General features: G+C 49.1%; 1 protein-coding gene across 2 annotated transcripts in view; it reads left to right on the top strand.

The window, feature by feature from the left end:
- The window catches only part of POLE (DNA polymerase epsilon, catalytic subunit), a 44,815-nt gene that overhangs the window by 7,130 nt on the left and 16,740 nt on the right, over positions 1–20,945 (top strand). For both annotated transcript variants that reach the window (XR_012081992.2, XM_072983728.2), the window contains exons 7-29: positions 1,261–1,402; positions 2,301–2,381; positions 3,316–3,423; positions 4,319–4,429; positions 5,572–5,657; positions 6,348–6,467; positions 7,561–7,693; positions 8,594–8,707; positions 9,587–9,799; positions 10,061–10,168; positions 10,956–11,084; positions 11,465–11,567; positions 11,903–12,049; positions 13,838–13,983; positions 14,413–14,561; positions 15,923–16,015; positions 16,333–16,477; positions 17,105–17,262; positions 17,474–17,669; positions 18,593–18,807; positions 19,028–19,130; positions 19,286–19,366; positions 20,484–20,606. Coding sequence is in view for 1 of the 2 variants with exons in the window: in XM_072983728.2 (XP_072839829.2) it covers positions 1,261–1,402; positions 2,301–2,381; positions 3,316–3,423; positions 4,319–4,429; positions 5,572–5,657; positions 6,348–6,467; positions 7,561–7,693; positions 8,594–8,707; positions 9,587–9,799; positions 10,061–10,168; positions 10,956–11,084; positions 11,465–11,567; positions 11,903–12,049; positions 13,838–13,983; positions 14,413–14,561; positions 15,923–16,015; positions 16,333–16,477; positions 17,105–17,262; positions 17,474–17,669; positions 18,593–18,807; positions 19,028–19,130; positions 19,286–19,366; positions 20,484–20,606 (3,004 nt within the window). In the remaining variant the exon portion in view is untranslated. The remainder of the gene's footprint in view (positions 1–1,260; positions 1,403–2,300; positions 2,382–3,315; positions 3,424–4,318; positions 4,430–5,571; positions 5,658–6,347; positions 6,468–7,560; positions 7,694–8,593; positions 8,708–9,586; positions 9,800–10,060; positions 10,169–10,955; positions 11,085–11,464; positions 11,568–11,902; positions 12,050–13,837; positions 13,984–14,412; positions 14,562–15,922; positions 16,016–16,332; positions 16,478–17,104; positions 17,263–17,473; positions 17,670–18,592; positions 18,808–19,027; positions 19,131–19,285; positions 19,367–20,483; positions 20,607–20,945) is intronic.

Here is a 20,945-nt window from a genome sequence, read left to right on the forward strand (position 1 = left end):
CGCACCAACACTTTTTGGGATCTTTTTTGCTGTCATGCTGAAGCATGCCTTTGGAACTGCAACCGAGGGTGTCTATCTCCGGACTAGATCAGACGGAAAGCTCTTTAATCTCTCCAGATTGAGAGCGAAGACCAAAGTCCAACTGAAATGCATGCGGGACTTCCTCTTCGCAGATGATGCAGCCATCGTTGCCCACTCTGCTGAAGACCTCCAACAACTCATGAATCGTTTCAGCAAGGCCTGCCAAGACTTTGGACTAACAATCAGCCTGAAGAAAACGCAAGTCATGGGCCAGGGCGTGGACTCACCTCCTTCCATTACCATCTCTACACAAGAATTGGAGGTTGTTCATGACTTTGTGTACCTTGGCTCAACCATCTCTGACACCCTCTCTCTGGATGTCGAGCTGGATAAACGCATTGGCAAAGCAGCCACCATGTTCTCTAGACTCACAAAGAGAGTATGGCTCAATAAGAAGCTGACGACACATACAAAGATCCAAGTCTATAGAGCCTGTGTCCTAAGCACACTCCTGTACTGCAGCGAGTCCTGGACCCTTTGTGCACGGCAGGAGAGGAAGCTGAACACGTTCCATATGCGTTGCCTCCGACGGATTTTTGGCATCACCTGGCAGGACAAAGTCCCAAACAGAGTAGTCCTAGAACGAGCTGGAATTTTCAGCATGAATACATTGCTGAAACAGCGACGTCTACGTTGGCTTGGGCACGTCGTGAGAATGGCTGATGGTCGGATTCCAAAGGACCTCCTGTATGGAGAATTAGTGCAGGGAAATCGCCCCAGAGGGAGACCACAGCTGCGATACAAGGACGTCTGCAAGCGAGATCTGAAGGCCTTAGGAATAGACCTCAACAGATGGGAAACCCTGACATCTGAGCGTTCAGCCTGGAGGCAGGCACTGCATCGTGGCCTCTCCCAATTTGAAGCGACCCTTGCCCAGCAGGCCGAGGCAAAGAGGAAATCACAAAAGCAGCAAAACCAGGGAGCTGGACAGGGGACAGATTGGATTTGTCTTCAGTGTGGAAGGGATTGTCACTCTCGAATTGGCCTCCTCAGCCACACTAGACGCTGTTCCAAGTCCTCCACACAGAGCACGCTACCATAGTCTTTCGAGACTGAAGGATGCCTAACCTAATCACGTCATGAGTGCCACAGAGAAGGGAGCTCCCGCACAGCTGCCGTAGTGCATTAATTGGCGGTCTGTAAACTTTGCTCACCAAGTCCTCCCTTTCTCCCTTCTAGCGCCCTCACGGGGAGCAGCCTGACCACTCAGGAGGAGGAGCCCTCCAAGAAGACCGCAGACCAGATGGACAACATAGTGGACATGCGGGAATACGATGTGCCCTACCATATCCGCCTGTCTATCGATCTGAAGATCCATGTGGTGAGTGAGGAAGGTCTGCCAGATGTGCCTCCGTGATTCCTCGGGGATGGCAGCTCGCAGCTTGATGCCAAGGCTTCAGGCTTGTGTTGGAAGGCTGCGTTTCCAAATGTCCTTTTCAAAAGGAAATAATGTCAGATGAAATCCTTTTATGTCTTCAAAGAGGACCACCAACTAACACTTAGAGCATTTCTACCCAGACACCTCATTGGGAAGAAAACAGACATGGCACAGGTGTTACAAATGCAACACATCCTGCACTCTCCATCTTGACTGATTGGTCAGTGAATTAAAAAAGGGAGGAAGTCTGTTCCTACCCCTAAAATTTTCCTGCCCCCCCCCCAGGTGTATACAATGCTATTTGGCTTTCCTATTTACCAGATTAGAGTCAAAAATAGAATCGGAGAATTAACAGCGCACGCTTCTGCCAGCCCACATTTAAAGCCAGAACCCTGGGTAAAACAGTAGTCTTTCTTTAACCCAGGTATGTTGTGAACTGGTCGTAAAAGGCACAGAAAACTCTCATGTTAGAGTTTCTGAATTCAAGGTAGAAATTTAACATCGCTTCTTGAAAACTGGTCATACAGCTAGCGGTAGAATTGACCTGTATTTTCTATCACCAGAAACCTTCTTCTTCTCCTGCATTTTGTACCTGTATCTTTTTCTGTCTCTCATTTATAATAATGCCACTGTAAAATCAATTTCCCTCCCTCTCTTTTCTTCTTAAGGAACTACTTTGGGAACATATTTCTTTTCCTGTGTGTTTTTAACTGAAGCGTATTGCATAATGGCCCATTCTGCACACATCTGCAGCACTGTAATTGGGATCAGGGTGAAAGCATAACAGTGCATTTAGGCCTCCTTAAGTATATCTCTGCTGGTTCCTTTCTTCCTATGACAGGCTCACTGGTACAACGTTCGCTATCGGGGCAGCAGTTTTCCCCCTGAAATCACCCGCCGAGATGACCTGGTAGAACGGCCAGTGAGTATATCTGTGTGACAGCTCTTGTTTCAGTACCTCTGGTGTTTTGTAAATTTAATGTATTCGCGAAGGCTTTCACAGCCGGGATCTAATGGTTGTTGTGGGTTTTTCGGGCTCTTTGGCCATGTTCTGAAGGTTGTTCTTCCTAAAGTTTCGCCAGTCTCTGTGGCCAGCTGTCCTCTGAAGATGCCGGCCACAGAGACCAGCGAAACGTTAGGAAGAACAACCTTCAGAACACGGCCAAAGAGCCCGAAAAACCCACAACAACCATTTTTGTAAATTATTTGCTCATTTTTGTCACCCTGCAAAATCTTAAGAAGCTGGGATATAAAATGTTACAGAGTTTTGAATTTTTGGTTAAATTCCTCTAGCTGCACAGCAGAAGTGCAAGGATTCACTGAGCAGGAATAGCTTCAAGTTTCCCACAGTAACTCACCCCTTTTCTCATTAACTGGCACTTGCGGTCTCGCTTGGAGACATTTGTGAAAAGAAAGAATAAAAGATTTTATTACTTACAGCTGGAACAGATCGAACTGCAAACTGACAAACATGGTTGCTTTCAGCAACAGACTTCAATAGCCTAGCATGGGAAAAAGCTCGAAATCAGAGAGGCAGGGCTCTCTTTGAATTCAGAGGCAGAGAAGGACGGTTTAGTGCTGGATAGATTGACCATCGCCCCAGCCCAGAAAGGTCCCTCCCAGCCACGCTTACTAAAGGGAGCCTGCGAGGTTGTAAAAACTCTTAAGACAAAATTCCCAGCATTGGCATCTCTTATGCGCTGGTGAGCTTGGAAGATAACAGGTGTTATAGCCAAACAAGTGTGGGTGCTAAATTGCACCTTTTTTTTTTTTTTTTTGGCATTTAGGATTGTTCTGATTTTAGCCTAACCTCTGATAGTGATGAGACAGATGTTGATGATCCTTTCCTTTCCTAGGATCCTGTCGTTCTGGCCTTTGACATTGAGACCACCAAGCTTCCTTTGAAATTTCCTGATGCGGAAACGGACCAGATCATGATGATCTCCTACATGATCGACGGCCAGGTAGTTGGGGTGGTGGCCTCCATGGCTCAAGCCAAGCAAAGCAAAGCATGCTGCTTATATAATGCCCCATAGCGCTTAAAGCACTCTCTGAGCAGTTTACAATTTAATTGTGCAGGCTACATATGGCTGAGAGAAGGGGGGGGGACACGAGGACAAACTCATCAGTGCATCCTTCATGTCCCCAAATGTGTGGGGCCTAAAACAAAGGCAGTAAAGCGACTGAAGATAGAGGAAGGCTCATCCTTGCTCACCCACCAAAGAAAGAGAGCTGGTGAATTGGTCAAGAAGAGGAAGGGGCTCATGCAAGTCACCTGGCATGCTAATAAACAAGCAGTTCCTCCTCTCCAGTGATCGTGCCTGAATCCACCCATTGAATGGCTAACAATTCCCAACAGTTTTCACTGCTACAGAGAGATGAGTCAGGCAATGAGGATGCTCCTGCCTGTGTCGTAGAGAAGAGATAGGAAGGGAGGATACAGAATGACACCCCCCCCCCCTCAAGGAAATCATGCATTTGAGGGCCGTGGTTTGCCTAGGTAGAGGGGGCTGAAATCGGATGTTTCTTGACTGCTCTGAGTTCCTCTCTCCTGGCCCAGGTGCACGGCCTGCTTGTATGCTGTGCCAGTTCATTTCGTGCCCAGCTCCGCCTAGCTTGCCTTCTCCTTTGTTGTTGCCCTCCTCCTCATTCTAGAATGAGGGCAGGAGCATTCCAAGGCAGCTGGAGTCGGTTGAGCAGGGCAGTTCCACCATGAGACGAGACTAGGGAAGGCAGAGACGTGGGATGCCTCGCGCTGCATTTAGTAGCCTCTTAAGAGAATCGTCAGAGGGTAAGGCAACGTCTTGTCTGCAGCTCGTTTCTTCGGTCAAATGTCCCTTTTTTCTTCTGACCGGACAGGGTTACTTGATTACAAACAGGGAGATCGTCTCAGAAGACATTGAAGATTTCGAGTTTACTCCCAAACCAGAATACGAAGGTCCCTTTTGTGTCTTTAATGAACCAGATGAGGTAAGCCCACTTTGTTTGGGAAAGTAACGGGTCTAGATAACCGCCGTTCCCTTTTCTTCTTTTCCCTTAAGCCGCAAGCCATCAAAACCAGTCGTGGTTCTGGAAACAAAGAATGTAGTTTGTTACCTATGGGGTAACACAGAATATCCCTTGTTCTAATGTCTTTCTCAGCGTTCAGTCCAGGCCTCTGGGGAAGCTGTCTGCCTCTTCCCCAGCAGCCGACCAGATGGAGAGGAAAGAAAGAGGAGGAATGGCACAGAGAAAGGGAGAGGAAGGGTAGCCCGTGTTTTTGCTTTTTTGGGGCTCGAGTCCTGTCCATTCGTGGTTTCAGCCCCGCCGTCTGTTATGTAGCTTCAGAGGCCATAACATGGCTTTCGAGCTCTATGAGATGTTCAAGGTGTGGTTTGTCTTTGCCACTGGCCAGTGAGTTTTCATGGTGGGATGGAGATTTGAACCCAGGTCTCCTGAGTCCTAGTCCAACACTGTCCACTCCACCACACTGGCTCTCAAATTAATGTTAGTGTGTAATGAATCATCAGGAACCTGGAGTTGTCTGCACTGGGCTTTCAGCCACCTGAGCAAGGAGGGAATTCTTTCTATTTAGGCCGCTTGTATCCCCGATAACCGTTGCAACCGCATAATTTTCAAGTGACATGGCATTTTCAGACGACCTAGCAAAAGCATTCTTCAAAAATAACAGTTATCTGTGTCAGAGAAGAAATAAAAGAGAAAGCTCACACAGATAAATGCATCAACCCTTTACTGAATGCAGAATTGGGGAGATTGGTTTCTATTCTAGAGTGTACACATGGTCTCTGAGCTAGGAGAGTAGCTGGTCACATAGAGGGAATTGTATTAGTCTGTCGTTCACTGAATACAGTTTGACCACCATATCTATGGGTTCCACTTATCTGCTGCCTAAAAATATTAAGGCTCAGAAATCTGCGGTTCCAAGGTCTATAGCCAGAACTGGCTACTAGAGGAAACCAGATATTATACCATATACATGTTTTTTATGTCTGTGCTGTCCAGCATCTGTTGCGGGTGGGTGGGAGCTTGGAACTGATTCCCCCCCCCCATGGATCCTGTGGTCCTACCGTGTTCTAGTTTTCAATGCATTGCTTCTCTCCTTGTAAAACCAGGCCCATCTTCTCCAGCGATGGTTTGAACATGTTCAAGAAACCAAGCCGACTATCATGGTGACCTATAACGGAGACTTCTTTGACTGGTGAGAATTTGAGTGGCCTCCAGTCTTGAGATTACAGCTTAGACCAGCCATTCCCCATGGGGGCCATATGGCCACCTCCCCCGCCCCACAAAGCACATTTGAAGGGAGCCACAGACTAGAAACAATTCTTCACATGCCATGTTACAAGGTTTGTTACGCATCTTATACAATCCTAATTCACCCTATATTTCACAGAGAGAGAGAATAAACCTTTTAAATCCAGAGGAGTCCCTACCCTAAGCCATCGTGCAGAAAAATTCAGAAATACAAGCTAAAAGCTAGTTCATCATGGCTGGAATTGTAGCACATTCATGCCTATGTGGAGTCCCATCTGGGCAAATATAAGATCTCTGCAAAAGAGAGGGGTGCGGCTCAAGAAAACCACTAACTAATGCAGTGGATTCCTTGAGGTGCACCCCTCTCTTTTGCCGAGGCACAAAAAATATCTTTGGGAAGGAGGAGGACAATAGAAATCCTGCTGACCGCTCATGAGGGAGTGAGCAACGCTCCGTCATCTCACATGGTCTGTCCCAGATGTAGGCGTGACAGCTGGGAACCTGAAACGGATATTTTCTTGCGTGTCCTGTGAGCTTGTTTTTTGTTCTGGAATGTTGGTTGCCATTCCTAAAGCATAAGAAATGAAACATCCTTCTGTTTCTTGTGGCTTCCTCGCTCTTCCTCGGTCTCCAGGCCCTTCGTGGAAGCCCGGGCGGCGGTTCATGGACTGAATATGCAGCAAGAGATTGGATTCCAGAAGGACAGCCAAGGGGAATACAAGTCCTCCCAGTGCATCCACATGGATTGTCTCAGGTAGGAGAAGCCTGCCCTTGCATCCTTTCTGAATTCCACCTGATAGAGAGGGCAGGGTGGGAAGAGTCAGGTAGTAGTCCACCCCCTGGCCATCGTCTCCCTACAACAGGTAACCCACGATGGGAAGGAGTCGCAGGGTGCATTTTATATCATGCCGACTCAGATATCCTCTCACTTAGTAGGAGTCTTGTGTGGCACAATGGTTAAACTGCAGTACTGCACCCAAACCTCTGCTCATAACTCAGGTTCAATCCCAGGTGGACCACTTGAGGTTCACTTAGCCTTCCATCCTTTCAAGGCTGATGAATTGAGTACCCAGCTCATTGCAGGAGGGCAAACATGTAGCCTGTATAACTGAATGGTAATGTGCCCAAAGAGTGCTTTATGCGTTACAGGGCAGCATATACGCAGCACACTTTGCTTTTGCTTTAGTATCATAGAAGCATGTTCTTCAGCCCTACAGGGGCCCTTTGTGAGACTACGTGGGAGGAGGGAAGGCAGCAAAGATTCTCTGTAGTTAGGAAGTCTGAACTGTGTTGGCCTCGCCTGACACCTCCAACTTCCATTCCAAATTAAGCTAGCTTGCCTGCTTCCTGTTTCTCTATAGATAATTATGCTTTCGCGTGTATTTATTATTTTATGTACAGTAGAATCCCCATATCTGGGGAGGATCTGTTCCAAGCCCTCTGCAGATGCTGAAAAACATGGATAATGGCAAACTCTTGAGGCAGTGGAAGATAGGAGGGCCTGGCGTGCTCTGGTCCATGGGGTCACGAGGAGTCGGACACGACTAAACGACTAAACACACACACACTTGTTTTCATAGTGAACAATATATATTAACATGTTCTCTGGCTTCCTATAGTATCAATATCTGGCAACTTCAGCTTTAGAAATATATATTTGTGGGATTTTTCTGTTCATATTATTAATATTTTCAGACTGTGTATAGAGTGGATACTAGTTTCGTAGATAATGGGTTCCCACTCCATTTCTCTGCTGCTGACTTAGCATCCAACACTACTCTAAGCGATTTGCACATTAAAAACAAGCCCTACCTGAGTGCTTTGGATGGTGTGGTTTTCGTCGGCAGGTGGGTCAAGAGAGACAGTTACCTCCCGGTGGGAAGCCACAACCTGAAGGCAGCGGCCAAAGCGAAGCTGGGCTACGACCCCGTGGAGCTGGACCCTGAAGAGATGTGCCGGATGGCTACAGAGGAGCCTCAGGTGATGATTCTGCCCCATGGCGTCTGCCAGTGTTGAGGAGCAGGGGGGAGGCCTCGGCAAACGGCCCTGTTCCCATGCAGAAGGGGAGGCTCCCTTTACCCCCAACAAGCCCCGTGGGCTTTCTGGCCAGGCTGTCATCTTTGCCCAGGTGTCCTGGGCTTGCAGACTGGAATCGCCATGCCTTGGGGGTGCCCCAAAGGAGGAAGGCGACATTTGATGGGTTGCTGGGCCCCTTAAATCGCAAGTCGTCTTCTCACGGAGGGGAGGGGAATTCTTGTGACTCATAGGTCCTGTCCCTTGGCTTCACAGGCCCAAATCCTGTTGCGTACCATGAGGAAAGGAGCACGTTTCAGTCCATTCCTCACTTGTCGTAAAGAGCCCCTACTGTGATTTCCAGGAGCACACAAACACCCCCCGCTCCAGTGTGCATGGGTGCCCCCCAGAATAACGGCAGGGCTTCTTTGTTTACTGGTTTTATTAACCAGCACAGAAAATACAAAAACTTCAACTGTACTGATATAACGCAACAGGATTTCAGCCAGTTAATAATAGCGATGCTTGGTGAACGAGATGTGAGACCCTGTCCAGAACCCAGGGCATCTGGATTTGTGTACTGTGTCATCTTTGTGACTTGTGCACACATTCGTGGGGGGAAGGTTGTTAAATCTCAGACCAGCAAACCCTACCACCACCCCATTCAGGTGTGGAAGAGCCACTCAGACCTTTCCTGGTCTGTGCTTCTGATAAGCAAGATTACCCGTCAGTTCTTGGGCCTTTCAGAGTGATGAGGAGGGTTAGTAGTTCAGAATCCCTCCTTATCCAGATACATGGGGTGGGTGGGAGAGCAGGGGTTTTTTAACCCAGAGCCTTGACCTGTTTCCATTCTGCCGCTTCTCCCAGACTCTGGCCACCTATTCAGTGTCCGACGCCGTTGCCACCTATTACATGTACATGAAGTACGTCCACCCCTTCATCTTTGCCTTGTGCACCATCATTCCCATGGAGCCGGATGAGGTGAGTGTGTCTTGGGGCTTCAGCCCGTGTTTGCCAGGATTAGATCAAGCATCCCAATAGGAGGAGGACTCCAGCAAACCAAGTCTGGGCCCTTGGCTGCAGCAATCCGATCCAAACCTCCTGCCGTCTGTGAAGTCGCCCCTTTCCTCGCGGCAAGGCCTGGTCCTGCCACCAGTGCCTCGAAGCCCCAAGTACGGGAACCTTTCCTAAACAAAAGCAGCGAAAGTTATAATATTCTGCACAGGGTGGGTGTATGATTATTAAAAAAGGGACTTCCAGGTTAACTCAAATGGACGGAAAATCCTGACAAGGTGCTTTGAGTCTTGCTCTGCTTTACAAAATAGTAAAGATTTGGGATTCAGAAAGATGGGGCTGCGAGACCTACCAATTTCCTACCTGTTTTTTAAGCTGGGACAGAACTAGGCAAGCTGAACCTCAGAGCTTACCTCAGAGCTGAGGCCTTTCTCCCTGTTAGATACGGCAGTATTAAAGTGATTCTTGCATACTACAACTAAGTAAAAATGGCAAATAATCATGAGAGGTATAGATCCTGGGTGAAGCCCAATCCTTTTCCTTGTTTTTCTGTTTCTCCATGGCTAATAATCCAAGCTGTCGTTTCTCTGTTCCCGGCGTCTGAAAAACCTCCCTTACCTGATGCCATTGTAGCTCTAGCATTGATAGGCGGAATTCTCCACACCGCTTCTGTATTCCTGCCCTCCAAAGTGGTACGGCGAATTCAGTGAATCTGATTTTCTGGGAGTTGCCGTCCAAGAACACCTTGGCTGACCCTAAGTTTGGGAATCCCTGCACTGAAGATTTGTTAGGATTTTAATTCTCCCACAAACCCATCTCTCTCTTTCTCTCTCATATGTCCGACAGGTGCTGCGCAAGGGATCCGGCACCCTGTGCGAGGCCCTGCTCATGGTCCAGGCCTATCATGCCAACATCGTCTTCCCCAACAAGCAGGAGCAGGAGTTCAACAAGCTGACCAGGGATGGACACGTCCTGGACTCGGAGACCTACGTCGGGGGCCACGTGGAAGCGCTGGAGTCTGGGGTCTTCCGTAGCGACATCCCTTGTCGCTTTAAGATGGTATGACGGCGCCTCCGGGTGAACCTTCCCAGCTTTGCTCGTGGATAGCTCGGTCCAGGCAAGGGGTGGGGGGGGGGGAAATGTCGGATAAAACACCCCTCTCATCCCTAAACCCAGAGAAGGAAGCTGCCACAAAATCTCAATTGTCCCATGGATCCTGGCCAGCGAAGTGGAAAATACGTGACAGGGCCTTGGGCATGGGACAGAAAGAACAAGTGCTTCTCCTTCCTTCCTCACCCATCCTGCCTTTGTGTCATTTAGAACCCGGCTGCGTTCGACTTCCTCCTGCAACGGGTGGAAAAGACGATGCGCCACGCCATCGAGGAAGAGGAGGGAATTCCCTTGGAACAAGTGACTAACTTCCAAGAGGTAACCTTGCCTTTCGCCTTCTTGTTTTGACCAGCTAGCTGGTGGTCGTTGCAGTTCGGTTTTTCACATGTTTGTCTTTTCAAAGAATCAGAATAATGGATTTGAAAGGGGCTCTGCTCAAAGCAGGAATACAAATCAAAGCAGATTTGACTGATTGTTGTCAATGCCTCCAGTGTTGGAGCGATCACCGCCTCCCGTTATCATGGGTTCCATTGTCGTTCTGCTCTTACAGTTAAGACGTTTTTCCTGATATTCAGCCTAAATCTGGCTTCCTGCAACTTGAGCCCATTATTATGTGCCCTGCACTCTGGGATGATCGAGAACAGACCCTGCCCCTCCTCTGTAGGACAGCCTTTCAAATATCTGAAAAGTGCTATCCTGTCACCCCTCAGTCTTCTTTTCTCTAAGCATGCCCAGCTCTTTCATTCTTTCTTCCCAGGGCTTGGGGTCCTGATCATAACCTCGTTGCCTTCTTCTTAACTTGCTCCAGTTTGTTCGCATCCTTCATAAGATATGGTGTCCAGAACTGGACATCGTATTGTAGAGGGGGCCTAACCAATGCTGAGCATGGCTGTTGCTTGTATATTATTATTTTCTGCTTCTCCTCTTCCCAGTGACCCTTTTGTTGAAGTGACCAGGAATGACACACATGGCCCATATTTTAACAATGGAACCACCTCCCGTCTAAGCCCTGGTGTGCCATGATCTCGTGTGATCCCTATCGCCGCCTAAGGAGCCTGGTCAGGGATCACTGTCTGGAGCCAATTTCCTCTTGGCCTTGCTGCAGGTTTGTGAAGAGATCAAGGTGAAGCTGAGCTCCCTGAAGGACGTCCCCAACAGGATCGAGTGCCCCCTGATCTACCATTTGGATGTGGGCGCCATGTACCCTAACATCATCCTGACCAACCGGCTACAGGTGAGCAGGGGCTTCTCAAAGGCTAAGAGTTCCTCCTCCGTCTGTATTGTGGAGGTGTGGGCATCCAGGAAGCATCTTCTGCTACCCCTGAGAGCCAAGACGGGGCCAGGCTGGCCTCCAGTGGGAGGGAGTTCCAGAGTCTGGGAGCTGCAGCCACAGAGAAGGCCCTCCTTACCTGTCTCCCCTGTGCTCATTAAGAGAGAAATGTACAAACACTGTTCTTAATAAGAACCCTCTTGTGTCCATTTTCTGCTCCTGTTCCTCCTCCTGCCCTGGAGGGTGGGGTCCAGGTGTGTTAGCCCCCACAGGGAGTCTTCCAAGCTCTTTTCTTCCCCCAACTACCTTATTTCTTCTCTCCATCTTCCCTTTGCCCACTTCAGCCTTCAGCGGTGGTGGATGAGGCCACGTGTGCGGCCTGTGACTTTAACAGGCCCGGCGCCAACTGTCAGCGGAGGATGACGTGGCAGTGGAGAGGAGAATTCAGTGAGTACTTGCTCTCTGCCACTCAGCTGCCTTTGCCCACTGCTCAAGCCTTCACTTCTACAGTGGGACTGCGGTATCCACAGGGGGGTGCCGAAAAGCATGGAAGTATTGAATGCTATGCCTTGCGTGGTCTCTGGTCCCCTCCGGTGACCGGTACTGGTAGATAAACCCTGGAAATATGCATCAGTATGTCTTTATGAGGTTTTTTTATTTAGTATTTTCAGCCAGTGGATAAGTGCATCAGCGGATACTGATCCCACGGATACGGGGGCCCTGCTTTATTCCGGATTTCTCAGTCACATCCTCAGCTGTCTTTTCCCTTTCTCCAACGGCAGTGCCAGCAAGTCGGAGTGAATACCACCGCATCCAGCAGCAGCTGGAGTCGGAGAAGTTTCCCCCTCTCTTCCCGGAGGGGCCACCCCGGGCCTTCCATGAGCTCTCCAGGGAAGAGCAGGCGAAATACGAAAAGAAGCGGCTGGCCGGTAAGCACCTTCCTCCCCTTCTTGTGCTTGAGGGACCAAACATTGGTACAGCCTGGTTTCTCTCTCTCGGTCATCCAAGGAGGCTACTAATTGTTTGTTGGTCAATTTGTTTGCTTATCTGTTTAAAAATATTTCTGCCCTGTCTCTCTCCTTAAAAAGGACTCAAGGTGACTGTCTTTCAGTCGTTAAAGCTGACAGCAGGGAGTAAACAAATATTAAAATGGGTGAAACAAGCCCTACACTAAAAAAAAAAAAACAGAAGCAACACCAAAACACATTCAAAGCAGTAAGTTATAACCATCCTTTTAAAAACCTCTTTCAGGGAGTCATTCACTCAGGGAAATTCTGCCACAAGAGAAAGGCCTTTCCCTGCCTGCGGAAGGACCGCCAAGAGGGGGCCAGGCTGGCCTCCAGTGGCAGGGAGTTCCAGAGTGTAAAGGAGCAGCCACAGAGAAGGCGGCCTTATCTCCTGGGCCCCCACTGTGCTGTAGTGACGGTGCCGCCTCTCGGAGCTGTCCAGCTCTGTGTTTTGGGGAGGGTTTATAGTGGTTTTGTTTTCTTGGAATTTGCCGTCTTCCACCTCTGGGTTTAGGTCACAGGAGTATCAAGTGAAAACTATTCTTGGATGTGGCCTGTTGAGAATAATCCTTGGTTGGCAGAGAAAGGGGATGCCATCTCATGCGAGACAGCAAAGTGATACATATTTTGGATTCTAGATAGCTCTGGTCATCACTGAGAGAGGTCCAGGTCATTTCCACAGAGGCCAGACATGGAGCTGACGGCTGGATCTTGCTGTTTTTCACTCAGCCCACCTCACTTCCCCTGCTTTCAGAGGGCTGAGCATTCAACTTGAAGTGCTGCTCTTGAAAAATGACGTTCATTCATTCATTTATGGAATTTGTATACTTAATGAATTGCTACTGTGAGCGGTTTACACATAAAAATATGATGAAATCGTAACAATAAAAATCACATTTAAATCCATTTAAAACGTCAACTGAAAGAACAACAAACAAGGGCAATTTAAAAGATGCAGAAAGAAAAGAAAAATAATCTTGAGAAAAACTGGAAGTTTAAAAATGTAAGAACTGGTAGGTGTCGTTCTTCAGAGTGGGTAAGGGACCTGAGTTATTCCCAGAAAGAGTGCCACCCTTAGGCCTCTGTGAACAGCTCTGCCTTCACTAATTTCCCAAAGATTTAAAGGGAGGGAACCTGACATACGTCTGGTAGAAGTCCATGCCACGAGGACATGGCCACCACCGAGAATGTCCACTTCCTCGTAGCCGGGTTTTTTTTAATTGTCCTTGGTGTGGCCACCCTGAGCAGCAAGGCCTGGGAGGACCGCTCCGGCAGGTATTGAGATCTCAAACCTTTTAAGGATTTTATATGTTAAAACCAGCACCTTAAATCTGGCCGTTATTCCCCTCTACTCAAGAGGAGTGCTTCCTTGCTTTGCTGAAGTCCGTGGTATGGATGCCAGCTCTCTCTCTTTTTTTTTAGTTCATGTAAATCAATTTGGTTTTGTTTGTTTGTTTTTTAAATCGTTGATTTATCTCCACCCTCTCCCTGTCCTTCTCGGGGAGGCGTGCCACCTTGACCGAGGCTCTCTGAGAGGATCTTCTGCCTTGAAAGGGCTGTCATGTCACAGACCGCCATCATCCCTTCACATAAAACGATGGACATGGGGTTGAGGGGTGGTGGGGATGGTGAACGGAAAGTGATTTCCTTCCGACGCTGTTTTGGGAAGAATCAGGTGTCCCGGAATAACCTTTCTTGGCCATGTGTCAGATTACTGCCGCAAAGCTTACAAGAAGGTTCACGTGACGAAAGTGGAGGAGCGCATCACCACCATCTGCCAGCGGGAAAACTCCTTCTACGTGGACACCGTGCGTGCCTTTCGGGACCGACGCTATGAGTTTAAAGGGCTCCATAAGGTACCCTCGTTATTCCTTTTGTCCGGCCTGCCGATGGTGCCGTTGACCATGAATTTTGGTAGTCTTTGCGCTATCCGGTAAAGTCATTCAGGGTTTGAGGATCTGAATTGTGGGGAGAGCCTTCTCATGCTTAGATCCATGGGGTGGGCCCTACGGAGAGATAAAGAAATCAGACCTGCTATGGGAAGAAATATAAGCTCTTATGTTCTTTTGTTATCTCTAAGTTTAGCCACGGAAATCAAAGGCCTTTGTTTACATTTTTCAAAATTTGGACGAAAGGGTTTAAAATCTTAGGCTTTCTATCTCAGAGAGGACGGATTTTTATCGTATGCATCCAGAAGGGCTTCCTTCCACAGTAACCAGCGAAGCCCTTGAGACCAGAGGCCACCCGTGGCTTGTTAGGCCTCATCCTTGCCATCTCTGTTAAAGGTGTGGAAGAAGAAGCTGGCGGCCGCCGTGGAAGTGGGCGATGCCTCGGAAGTGAAGCGCTGCAAGAACATGGAGATCCTATACGACTCCTTGCAGCTGGCACACAAGTGCATCCTTAATTCCTTCTATGGCTACGTCATGCGCAAAGGGTGAGTGGGAGAACACCATGGACGGAGGGCCACCCATGCGTCTTCAGAAGCCCTCCTGAGCAGAGGGCTTGGAGGTGTTACATGTTTCCTGTTCGCCACTTTTAAGAAAGAAAACCCATTCTTTCTTCCTCATCACTGACATTTCCTGTTCTTTTATAGCAGCCATTCCCAACCTTGGGGAACCCAGATGTTCTCGGACTGCAACTCCCAGAAAACTTTGGCCAGCACAGCAGGTGGTGAAGGCTTCTGGGAGTTGCCGCCCAATAACACCCGAATGACCCAACGTTGGGAACCTCTGATCTATAGCTCCACTTCCTTGGGGTTTTTTAATTGAAAATCTAATCATATGTAGCAGTATATTAATATCGGCAACCATATGCTATAAATCAGTATTATTTCTACTGGGAAGAAGCTTTGTGTTATAATAGAAACCAGAAGGAAGGCTTCTAGCAGTTCCTACCTGTGCAGGAAGATATGATATGCTATGAACAACGTTGAATTACACATGATTGCAGTCTACGTGTGTGTGTGTATTCGGTGGTTCTCGTTAATGACCACATGGGTTTTCTGTATCTCTTTTCTTCACCCCATTAAGAAGGAGTGGCAGGTAGCCGCTTACACAAGGCATATGCTTACGTTGTTCTTCAGGGCTTCTCTCGAAATCGTGACTCAAACCAACATCGCTAGTCTTCTTAACTGTTAGAGCAGTACAATAATAGAACCCGTGACCTCGGGAGGTGGTGAGCGCTCCAACGCTGGAGGCCATCAAGAGAAAACTGGACAATCCTCTGTCCGATCTGCTCTGCACAGAATGTGCTGCATTCCTGCCTTGAGCAGGGGGGGTTGGACTTGATGGTCTTCGAGGCCCCTTCCAGCTCCACGATTCTAGTCCCTACCAGAATGAGCCACATCATTCTGGGGCCTGCCTTTGCAGAAACTTGCAATTGCATTTAGGGTCCTGAGTTCTCACCACCTCCTAATGAACTCGATATGAAGTATCAAACCTGCCTTCTTCCATTTATCCTCTTCTGGGTTGTGTTTTTTGCCAATACCAAAGTGCCACAGGGTGTTATCAGAAGCTGCAGGTGGGAACACAATGCTCAACAGAAAACCGACGTGCTCAGGGCCACCGTGTAACTTCACGGCTCTGTTACAGTTTTGATCAAGAGGCTTCCGGGCTTATCCCCATAGCCGCTAGGTTGCACCAGCCCACTGGGAAGATTTGGACTCGATCCGTCCTCAAGGCAGTTTAACGATATTGATGATTTTTTTAAATAAAAAAACCCTCTTTCCAAGATGCCTGTTGGGTTTTCTTGTCTTGCTGACCTCCTTCTGTCCTTCTCCCCCCCCCCCCCCTCAAGAGCTCGGTGGTACTCCATGGAGATGGCTGGGATCGTCTGCTTCACGGGCGCAAACATCATCACCCAGGCCAGGGAGCTGATAGAGCAGATTGGGTGAGTGTTTGAAAGGTCCCGGTTGAGGCTGAGGATCCGGCCAGGCCTCTGTTACTGTGGGGGTGGCAAACAGGAAGGACGTTCTGAGCTTGGGTGCGGGCATCTTACACCAAAGCAACCTCAGCTCCTGTGGTTCTCTGTTCTTCCCTTGGCTTGCTCTTTTCTGCCACACACCAGAAAAAGAAGCCAGTCTCGGGAGATCTGCGATCCAGGCAGGAAGAATGGTATCCGCTCACTCGCTCGCTCACTCGCCATGTCCCCAGCATGTCCTGTGTGGTTTCCTGCCAAGAACTGCTGCCCTGTTTTCCCCTCCTCAGGAGACCTCTGGAGCTGGACACGGATGGCATCTGGTGTGTGCTTCCGAACAGCTTCCCGGAGAACTTTGTGGTCAAGTCGACCAACGCCAAGAAGCCCAAGGCGACCATCTCCTACCCAGGGGCCATGTTGAACATCATGGTGAAGGTGAGGAGCCCGACTCTTTTCTTCTTCTCAGCCGGTGGCCTGCAAAGTCCTTCCCAATCTTTTCTAGGTTCTGTCCGTGGCCTCCGAGCCGACAGCGCTTTCGTTTTGTGGCCTGTCAGAGAACAGCGGAACGTGCTGCTGCAGTAAAAAGGTTCCTCAGGAAGGGCCGTGGCTCCGTGGCCGAGGGCTGTGTTTGCAAGCCGAAGGTCCTGCGTTCGGGACCTCAGTGTTTGCAGGCCACAGATCGACAGGTCTTCTCACGTGAGGCTTGCGCCGCTCCAGAGCCACTGAGCTAAATGCAGAACCTCCCGGTCCTGCCCTGGCCGTGATACAGCCCTTGGGGGGCCGAGGAGCCACAAGCCATGGTGGTGGGCCAGAGCAGTGTGGGGGGTGCTGCAAGAGGCCTTGGCATCTCATTCATTTCATGCCGCAGTTTTTCCTACTTATAAGGGTCTGTAACGGTTGGAAGACTAGAGATAAGGCAGTTGCTTTGGACCACCAAGGGTCTCTTCCGCGCTGAGCTTTCCTCTGCCCTTCCGAGGCTCATGCTGGCCGGTTTGGCTCTCCGTTCCCCAGGAAAAGGGTACAGCTTGAGGCCTGGATGTGGTTGTGTCTCTGCTTTTACAGGAAGGGTTTACAAACGATCAGTACCAGGAGCTGGTGGACCCAGCCACGCTCAAATACGTCTGCCGCTCGGAGAACAGCATCTTTTTCGAAGTGGACGGCCCGTACTTGGCCATGATTCTTCCTGCCTCCAAGGAGGAAGGCAAGAAGCTGAAGAAAAGGTGAGTGACTGGAACAGGGCAGCAAGGGGTGAAACAGAGACCGGGAAACAGCAGGAGCTGAATGATGCTGCTTGATCCTTATGAGCACGCAAGGGGTCCGGAGAGCGAGGCCTCCCCTAGGTCTCCGTAGGTTGGAGCCTGGCATGGACCGCAGGGAAGACCCTTGCGTTCTTTTGCAAGAGATGCCAGCTCGGTACGTGTTCTGTGCCAGGTATGCCGTGTTTAACGAAGACGGCTCTCTCGCGGAGCTGAAGGGGTTTGAGGTCAAGCGGCGCGGGGAGCTGCAGCTGGTGAAGATCTTCCAGTCCTCGGTCTTCGAGGCCTTCCTGAAAGGCACCACTTTGGAGGAAGTCTACGCTTCGGTGGCCAAGGTGGCCGACTACTGGCTGGATGTACTTTTCAGCAAGGTGAGTCCGCCCCAACCCACCCTGGGGAGGTCTCTGGATGTGGTCCGTTTCCCTTCTTTGGAACACAAGGGTGTGGATTTTTGGCAGAGAAAGAGACCGGAAGGGCATAAAGGAGGAGCCCTGGATCCGTGGGGAATCGGTTCCAAGGCCGCTCTACACGTGCCGAAAAACACGGGAGGCTACTTTAATAGCAAACGTTGTAGATAGTGTGATCTCTGGCTAGAAACTTGTTAATTCATATTCATTGGGGTGGCATTGATTCGTACAAATACGAACCTGTGAATTTGTGATTTTTTGGGAACAAATTTGGTGATTTGTTTTTTAATACGTGCCCATCTCTAATAGTGAACACTATACATAACATGGTCTCCGGCTTCCTTTCGTGGCCAGTTCTGGTAACTTCATTGTTTAATATGTAGAATTAAAAAAAATGTTTTTAGACTGCGGATAAGTGAATCAGTGGATACTGATCCCGTGGATGGGGGGTCCTGTTGGATTCATCTTCTGATCTGTACGCTGCTCCCTTTTACAACTTTAATGTCACAAAAGAGCCAGGCGGTGCATTGGTAGTTACATGTCCTGACCAATATCTTTGATACGTGATTTTATCTAAATGTGTTCTTATCTTCCTGGTCATTGACCATAATAATTTATTATTATATGCTGCCCCGCATATTGTGAAGCTGATTTTCTGGTGGGAGCCTGATCACACCCTTTGCAGATGTTCTTGGGGCCAGGAGCGGAGTGTAGGGACTGGGAGCCACAGTCACGGTCATCCCAGATAATGGGGCAGCTTCTCCATCAGACTTCGAGGCTGCCTCGGAGGCCTCCTGAGCAGAATTCTTGAGAGAGAGAGAGAGAGAGAGAGAGACGCAGGGAACCTCCAGCGGGCTGCTCCCAGCAACTCGGCTTTCTCCCTCCAGGCCGCCAACATGCCTGACTCGGAACTCTTTGAGCTGATCTCCGAGAACCGATCCATGTCTCGCAAACTGGAGGATTACGGAGAGCAGAAATCCACGTCCATCAGCACTGCCAAGCGCCTGGCTGAGTTTCTCGGGGACCAGATGGTGAAGGATGCAGGCCTGAGCTGCCGATTCATCATCTCTAAGAAGCCAGAAGGCTCCCCAGTGACGGAGAGGTAAATCAGGAGAGTTTCAGGCCAGCCTGTTTTGTTACCTGGGGCTGGATCCAGAACGGATGAGGTCCACTGTTCTTTTCTGACACGGTGGCTTGCTGCTGGGCAGAATCCTGAATCCCAGTGACTGAAGAGGCTGGGGGGGGGGTCTTGTTACATCACCCTCCCCTTGCTTTGAGCGACTAGTCCTGCAATCATGTTGTCGTTGATTTCTCCCGCTCAGAGCGATCCCACTGGCCATTTTCCAGGCCGAGCTCTCGGTCCGCAGGCACTATCTCCGGAAGTGGCTCAAAAGCCCGGCTTTGCAGGACTTTGACATCCGCACAGTAAGTAGCCTAGGGTGGCCCGTCAACAGTCATGGCTCCAAGGGCTGATCTTTTCTAGGGTGGCTGTTGACTTGCGCCTCCAGAGTGTTTTCCTAAATGCCTCTGTTTCTGCTCCTCCTTGAATTTAACTGGGAATTCTCCATGTCTGCTCCCAGATCCTGGACTGGGACTATTACATCGAGAGACTGGGAAGCACCATCCAGAAAATTATCACCATTCCAGCAGCGTTGCAGCAGGTAATTACGGGATCAGGTGGAAAGATGATTAGTGAAGACCTGAATTGTGAATTATTCCCGGGGTGACGAGGCACTCCTTTATTTAAAATATTTGTACTCTGCCTTCGACCTTAAAAAGGACCTGAGGTGGCTTATGTCGTTAAAGACAATATTTAAAGCTGAAAACAGTAAGTATACAAATACTTAAAAAGGAGCAAGCCAATACTACAGTAAAAGATAGTAAACAGAGGCAACACCAAAAGTGCATTCAAAGCATAAGGCACAACCATCCCTTTAAAAAACCCCAATAAAATTAAGTTTTTCTTTAATTCAGTGGCCCCTTCCATTTGTCACATCTGGGAGCAAGAAATGATCAGTAAAATCATATTAAGAACTTGCACAATACTATAAAGAGAAGCATTTGAAAGCACTAAACAATTAATGCCATTCTAGGAAAACAAGTGAGGAGGATTAAGGATGAAGGAACAATTTGTCTGATTGCTAAATGCTTAGCTTTAAGGTTTTAACTGAGCAGCAAAATAGAAGCACTGCTGGTGTCTGGTGGGCCTTCAAGGGAGCACATCCCATAATTAGTCAAGAAAAGTGTCTCCTGGGTCTTCACATCCCGTGTCCCTTGCAACAGTGAGATATTGAGGAGGCCGGAGTTTTCATAGAATCCCTAGAATCATGGAGTTGAAAAAGGGGCCTCTAAGGTCATGGAGTCCAAACCCGTATTCAAGGCAGGAATCAAAATCAAAGCAGCTCTGACAGAATTCTGTCCTATTTTCTCTAGTGTTGGAGCGCTCACCACCTCCCAAAATAATTGGTTTCATTGTCGTACTCTCTAACATGAAGATTTTCTGGCTGAAATCTGGCTTCCTGTAACATGAGCCCATGATGATGTGTCCTGCCCTCTGGGCGTGATGGAGAACAGGTCCTGCCCTCCTTCTGCAGGGCGACCTTTCAAGTCCTTGAAAAGGGCAGTCCTTTCTCTCCCCTCAGCCTTCTCAAGGCTAAGCATGCCCAGTTCTTCCCTTCATCTGTTTGTAATTAAAAGTGGCCGAGATCTCACAAGGTTAGGAGAAAGAAGAGCGTGACTAGAGAACCTCTGGCTGGAGTAATTCTCCTCTTCCTGCAGGTGAAGAACCCGGTTCCTCGCGTCCCCCACCCAGACTGGCTGCACAAGAAGCTCCTGGAGAAGAACGACGTGTACAAGCAGAAGAAGATCAGCGAGATGTTCACGAGCGAGGGCAAGCGGAAGGTAAGGGGCGAGAGAGCCAGCAGCCCCCCCTGCGGGAGGGAGGGGTCGAGTGGGGGCTGGTAGGCCTGGAAGGCCAGATTTCCCCCTCCCTCACCGCCCGCATGGATCACAAAAATAGTCTTCCAGTCCATTCCTGGTCTCCCTGCTCGTCTCCCAGTTCACTCCAACCATCTGCTCTAACGTCCATTTCTTAAAAGTTCTGTGTTCAAATTCTCCCTGGCCTCACTCGTAACATTCATTAAACCTATCCCAAGACTTAATATGCCCTCGCCCCAGCTTAAAATGTTGAGTCCCTGCAAATTTATGTATTAAAATACACATTACAAATTTATTCTACCT

Source organism: Pogona vitticeps, chromosome 14, assembly GCF_051106095.1.
Source record: "Pogona vitticeps strain Pit_001003342236 chromosome 14, PviZW2.1, whole genome shotgun sequence".
NCBI lineage: Eukaryota > Metazoa > Chordata > Lepidosauria > Squamata > Agamidae > Pogona > Pogona vitticeps.